The 6,900-nt window shown below is 41.3% G+C and overlaps 1 protein-coding gene across 1 annotated transcript; it reads left to right on the top strand.

The window, feature by feature from the left end:
- The first annotated feature begins 5,308 nt into the window (after positions 1–5,308).
- LOC128774689 (NADH-ubiquinone oxidoreductase chain 6) lies at positions 5,309–6,539 on the top strand. Its single transcript, XM_053893708.1, has one exon. It carries the CDS (start codon positions 5,705–5,707, stop codon positions 6,254–6,256), a length of 552 nt encoding a protein of 183 aa, XP_053749683.1. The 5' UTR covers positions 5,309–5,704; the 3' UTR covers positions 6,257–6,539.
- Positions 6,540–6,900: the final 361 nt, after the last annotated feature.

Genomic DNA, 6,900 nt, shown 5'->3' with positions numbered 1-6,900 from the left:
AGGGGTCGGAGGGGTTCTTTAGTGAAGAGTTTTATGGCGTCTGCAATGGGTTGAAGTAGGCCATATGGCCCTACGACATTTGGCCCTTTACGAAGTTGCATGTAGCCTAGTACTTTACGTTCAACTAGAGTTAGGAAGGCCACGGCGAGGAGAATTGGGACGATTAATGAGAGGGTATTAATTATGAACATGCTGTTAGGGAGAGGAGTTGAACCTCTGATGATAAAAGCTTAAGTTTTATGCAATTACCGGGCTCTGCCACCCTAACAAACCCGAGCTCTCGGGTAGTGTGTTTAGATAAACTGTCTAGATTGAGATTATATCATCTATTTGGTTAAAGGCGCTTTGGTAAAGTGGGCCTTATTTCTCTTGTCCTTTCGTACTGGGAGAAATTATTTAATAGATAGAAACCGACCTGGATTACTCCGGTCTGAACTCAGATCACGTAGGACTTTAATCGTTGAACAAACGAACCTTTGATAGCTGCTGCACCATCGGGATGTCCTGATCCAACATCGAGGTCGTAAACCCTATTGTCGATATGGACTCTAAAATAGGATTGCGCTGTTATCCCTAGGGTAACTTGTTCCGTTGATCAAGTTTTTGGATCAATAAGTGATGTAGTACTTTCGACTGGTTAGTCTAGATTTAAATCACTCGGAGGTTGTTTTATTCTCCGAGGTCACCCCAACCTAAATTGTCGACCCATGGTAGAGGTTTGTTGTCCCTATCGGTTAGTTGTTAAGATCTCTTTGGGTCGATTAATTAAAGCTCCATAGGGTCTTCTCGTCTTATTGTTATATTCCCGCCTCTTCACGGGAAGGTCAATTTCACGGATCGGAAGTAAGAGACAGTAAAGCCCTCGTGTGGCCATTCATACAAGTCCCTATTTAGGGAACAAATGATTATGCTACCTTTGCACGGTCAGGATACCGCGGCCGTTTAACTGATGTCACTGGGCAGGCAGTGCCTCTAATACTGGGAATGCTAGAGGTGATGTTTTTGGTAAACAGGCGGGGCTTGTGTTTGCCGAGTTCCTTTTACTTCTTTTAATCTTTCCCTGGGTTGCATACCTGTGTTGGGTTAACAATTAGTTTGATATTTTGCTTGTAGTTAGGTTGTATATATCTTATTGTTAACTATCAGTGGTTATCCGTTCTGATATAAGCTTATGCACGGGAGAAATACTTCTTGTTACTCATACTAGCATTATTGCTTCTATTATTAAATAGATTAGCCCAGTTTTAGGTTAGGAGTTGGTTGCGTTTTTTGACATTGAGATGTTTTGATTGTTGAGCTTGAACGCTTTCTTAATTGGTGGCTGCTTTTAGGCCAACTATGGTTTGTGTTTGTGCTTACTCTCTAATTAAGGCTGTATCCTAGTTCTAAAAAGCTGTACCTTTTTAGAGTATAATTTAAACTTACATTGGAATTTTAAGGTTTTTGAGGTAAGTTTAAAGTTGAACTAAGATTCTGTTCTGGGCAACCAGCTATCACCAGGCTCGTTAGGCTTTTCACCTCTACCCGCAAATCTTCTCACTATTTTGCAACATAGACGAGTTCATCCTGTAATAGATTGTTCGTGGGTAGCTCGTCTGGTTTCGGGGGGCCTAGCTAAAGTTCTCTTTGTTAGGCTGCTACTAGCTAACTCATTATGCAAAAGGTACAAGGGGTAATCTTTGCTGTATAGTGCTTTTAGTTTATTCTTTCATCTTTCCCTTGCGGTACTCTCTCTATAGCGCCAAGTTAAATTTCTATCTCCTATACTTTTATAGGGTAACTAAATGTTTTATTTTACTTTCTAATGTTAGTTGCGTTTGTGGGTGATTGGGCTAGCTTTGGCTCAAGATGGTCAGTTTAATATGAAATCTTCTGGGTGTAAGCCAGATGCTTTGTTTAAGCTACATCTTGTCATCCAAGCACACTTTCCAGTATGCTTACCTTGTTACGACTTGTCTCCTCTTGTGGATGTAATGGTTTGAATAGGTTTCTCTGGGGTTTAATCACTTGAGGAGGGTGACGGGCGGTGTGTGCGTGCTTCATGGCCCGATTCAATTGAGCTCTCTATTCTCAAATTTACTACTAAATCCTCCTTGAATACTTAATTTCATAAGGATTTTCGTGGATGTTCTAGTTGTAGAAAATGTAGCCCATTGCTTCCCATCTCATAGGCTACACCTTGACCTAACTTTTTTGTGTTAAGACACTTGTGCTTACTTTTCTTCCTTTTTAGGGTTTGCTGAAGATGGCGGTATATAGGCTGAATTAGCAAGAGATGGTGAGGTTTATCGGGGTTTATCGATTATAGAACAGGCTCCTCTAGAGGGATATAAAGCACCGCCAAGTCCTTTGAGTTTTAAGCTGTTGCTAGTAGTTCTCTGGCGGATAGTTTTGTTTGGGCTAACTATCTAGGTTTAGGGCTAAGCATAGTGGGGTATCTAATCCCAGTTTGGATCTTAGCTATCGTGTGATCGGAGGTATTAAAGTTACTTTCGTGCTGTATTTTTATATTAACTGCAGCTTTTTACAGCCTAGTTAAGGTTTAACTTTAGTATGTTTTTCTTCTGTAACACGCTTTACGCCGTAGGTCTATTAGTCTGGGTTAATCGTATGACCGCGGTGGCTGGCACGAAATTTACCAACCCTGATTTAATATAACTTAGTCGAACTTTCATTCATAGCTTAATTTTTATCACTGCTGTATCCCGTGGGGGTGTGGCTGAGCAAGGTGTTGTGAGCTACAATGGTTGTGTGCTTGATACCAGCTCCTTTGGATCATTGGGTGATTTAAAGGGCATTTTCACCGGGATGCGGAGGCTTGCATGTGTAATTTTATTAATAACTAATGGAAAGGCTAGGACCAAACCTTTATGTTTATGGAGTCTGGTGACTCATCTAGGCATTTTCAGTGCCTTGCTTTAATGTGTTTAAGCTACATCAACTGGGGTGGATTGTCGGGTGTGTAAATATTGTTCAATAGGGACGAATTAGAGATTGGGTTGGCGTATCTATAGATACTGCGAACAAAGTTGTGATTTAGTATTAATAATTGGTAATAATAGGGTTGGTAAAGTTTGTAAACGTTAATTCTTAGGCCTTGCGCTTAAATACGGTTTAGTCTTGTTTTTGGGGTTTGGCAAGACAGAAATAGACACGTATTATAATAAATAAGATTAACGGGGGGTAAGGGGGGTTTGTTTAAGCTAATTATTTACTAAATCAAAAAGTTTGCATGTGTATACGTGTATACGTGTATACGCGTGTACGTGTATACGTGTATACGTGTATACGTGTATACGCGTGTACGTGTATACGTGTATACGTGTATACGTGTATACGTGTATACGTGTGTACGTGTATACGTGTGTACGTGTGTACGTGTGTACGTGTGTACGTGTGTACGTGTGTACGTGTGTACGTGTGTACGTGTGTACGTGTGTACGTGTGTACGTGTATACGTGTGTACGTGTATACGTGTATACGTGTATACGTGTATACGTGTATACGTGTGTACGTGTATACGTGTGTACGTGTGTACGTATACGCGTATACGTGGGTGCGCGCACGCCGTGTCCTGTGGAGCAATAGGGATTTAAGTATATGTCCTGTGACCATTGACTGAATAACACCTTGTTTGTTGTACGTGTGGAACCCCCGCATAGAGAATAAGTCCAGCTACATTATATTTGACTGAGTCAGGACCTTTAGGTCATAGCTGAGTCATAGCAAGTTCGACCCCCTAAAAATTAAAGATACCAAATGCATGACACCACAGTTATGTGTGATCATGGGCTGATTAGTCATTAACCCATCGAGATGTCCTATTTGAGAAAGTTGAAGGATTGGATTTAAGAACATCATGGCCCTGAAGTAAGAACCAGATGCCAGGTATAGTTTCATCATAGACACCCCCACATTAAAATGGGCCCGGAGCGAGAAGAGGTACACGCTCAGGCAAGGATTGCTGGTTTCTCGAGGCCAGGTGATCAAGCTCTTTCGGACAGTTGAGGTCCATAAGAGACTGGTATGAATCATGAATATGCACGATAAAGCACTCATATGTCTTATGTAATATATATAAACTACTGTACATGCTTAATATTCATGGGGACAAGCAGTTAATGCACGATATACATAACATGTCTTATGTAATATATATAAACTACTGTACATGCTTAATATTCATGGGGACAAGCAGTTAATGCACGACGTACATAGAGGAGGTTGATCGGTTGTTTCACCGGGGGGGGGGGGGAAGGGGGGGGGTGCTGAGGGTTTTCATTTGCTTTTTGTGGAGATAAGGACATACTGGGCAAGCACAGTATGGGTATATGCAATATATGAATTGTGAAAGTCATGGAGTTGTTTTTTGGTATTGACAAGGAATAGTTTAAGAAAGAATTTCAGCTTTGGGTGCTGACGGCGGGGCTGTTGCTTCTTCCTTGAAGTCTTAGGGAGGGCACATGTTCTCCTTTTTTGGTTTACAAGACCAAGGTATTTTATATACTACGAAGACTCTTCATTTAAGGAGGCGGTTTTCAATAATGCCTGAGATAGGTATTAGGACTAGAAGGATGGAGAAGTATAGGATGGAGGCTAGTTGGCCGATGGTAATGAAGGGGTGTTCTACGGGTTGGCCACCAATTCATGTCAGGGCTAGAAGGTCCGCTACTAGGAATCAGAATAAGCACTGGCTTAATGGTCGAAACATTATTCCTCGTTGTTTGGAAGTGTGGAAAGCGGGGATAATTGCTAAGATTAGGATAGATAGGACAAGGGCTAAAACTCCTCCTAGTTTATTGGGAATGGATCGAAGAATTGCGTATGCAAATAGGAAGTATCATTCAGGCTTGATATGGGGAGGGGTATTTAGAGGGTTGGCGGGGATATAGTTATCGGGGTCTCCTAACAGGTCTGGTGAAAATAGGACGAGTAGTATGAGTGTTAAGGTTAGTACTAGAAGGCCTAGGATATCTTTAATTGTGTAGTATGGGTGGAATGGAATTTTGTCTGAGTCAGATACCATTCCTGAGGGGTTGTTAGATCCTGTTTCGTGAAGGAATAGGAGGTGGACTGCTGCTAGGGCTAAGATGATAAATGGAAGGATGAAGTGGAAGGCAAAGAATCGTGTCAAGGTGGCTTTGTCTACTGAGAAGCCCCCTCAGATTCATTCTACTAGGTCAGTCCCAATGTATGGGATTGCTGACAGGAGGTTGGTAATTACGGTTGCTCCTCAAAAGGATATTTGGCCCCATGGTAGGACATATCCTATGAAGGCTGTGGCCATAACCGTGAACAATAATACGACTCCAATGTTTCATGTCTCTGAGAAAGTGTAGGAGCCATAATATATTCCTCGTCCTACATGCATGTATAGGCAGATAAAGAATATGGAGGCTCCGTTGGCGTGTAGATACCGGATGATTCAGCCATAATTTACATCGCGGCAGATATGGGTAACTGATGAGAAAGCGGTTGTTGTGTCTGATGTGTAATGTATGGCTAGAAAGAGGCCGGTGAGAATTTGTAGGATTAAACATACTCCTAATAGGGAGCCAAAGTTTCATCATGCTGAGATATTGGATGGGGCGGGAAGATCAATGAATGAGTGATTAATAATTTTGATGAGGGGGTGTGATTTTCGAATGTTGGTCATTAAGTTCTTATAGTTGAAATACAACAATGGTTTTTCATATCATTAGTCATGGTTAGATTCCATGTGAGAATTATGATAACATATATTGTATTTATTTTAAGTACAATTTTCGTGGTGAGCTTTGTAAGTTTTTCTTCAAAGCCCTCTCCTATTTATGGTGGATTTGGCTTGATTGTGGCTGGTGGTGTTGGTTGTGGCATTGTATTGAATTTTGGGGGGTCATTTTTAGGTTTAATGGTCTTTTTAATTTATTTGGGAGGCATGCTTGTGGTATTTGGGTATACTACGGCTATGGCTACTGAGCCCTACCCCGAGGCATGGACATCTAATAAAGCTGTGCTGGGTGCATTTATTACGGGGGTGTTAGCGGAGTTATTAACTGCTTGCTATATTTTAAAAGAGGATGAGGTTGAAGTTGTGTTTAAGTTTAATGGTGCGGGTGATTGGGTAATTTATGACACGGGTGATTCGGGGTTTTTTAGTGAGGAGGCCATGGGAATTGCAGCACTGTATAGCTATGGAACTTGGCTGGTAGTTGTTACTGGTTGGTCCTTGCTTATTGGTGTATTAGTAATTATAGAGGTTACTCGTGGAAACTAAGTAAGAGTAGGCTAAGGGTCAAGGTGATTATGAAAGATAAGAAGTAGAGTTTAACTAGTCCTTTCTGATTAGATACAGTGGTTGATATTTTTATTTGGAAGTGAGAGATGGATTTTGGCAATACATTTTCTAGCCAGATTATATCTAGTAGTATCGATGCAGATTTTTGGCTCATAGTTAAGCTTATTGTTGATGGGAGGCGGTGTATTACAATTGGAAAGTACCCTAGGAGGTTAGAAAACTTAAAGAGGTTCGAGGGGTATTTAAATTTTAAGTTTTTGGCTGCAAGGTTGAGTTCTAATGCTAAGATGAAGCCTGTGATGGTTACGGCGAGAGCAGTCAGTTTTAGATAGTGGGGTATAGTTATTTGTGGGATGGTTGTTGGGGGGATATTATGGGAAATCAAGTATCCTGCAAAAATACTTCCAATTAAGAGACGTTTAATGGAATTGATGAGGTGGGGGTTGTTTTCATTGATTGGGCTTAGGGAGTTAAACCGAGGTTGTCCTAGGAGTGCAAAGAATATGATTCGAGTACTATAGGCGGCCGTGAGGGATGTAGCGATGAGAGTGACCAATAGGGCTCAGGCGTTGGTATACGACGTGTTGGCTGTCTCGATGATTAGGTCTTTGGAGTAAAAGCCT

The sequence above is a fragment of the Panthera pardus genome, unplaced genomic scaffold (genome assembly GCF_024362965.1).
Source record: "Panthera pardus isolate Hobbes unplaced genomic scaffold, ASM2436296v1 HiC_scaffold_39, whole genome shotgun sequence".
Classification (NCBI taxonomy): Eukaryota; Metazoa; Chordata; class Mammalia; order Carnivora; family Felidae; genus Panthera; species Panthera pardus.
Note: the sequence above shows the minus strand (reverse complement) of the source record. Positions and strands in the feature narration are given on the sequence as shown.

Coding starts and splice junctions, on each gene's coding strand:
- LOC128774689 (XM_053893708.1), top strand. CDS start 5,705: ATGGTTAGATTCCATGTGAGAATTATGATAACATATATTGTATTTATT.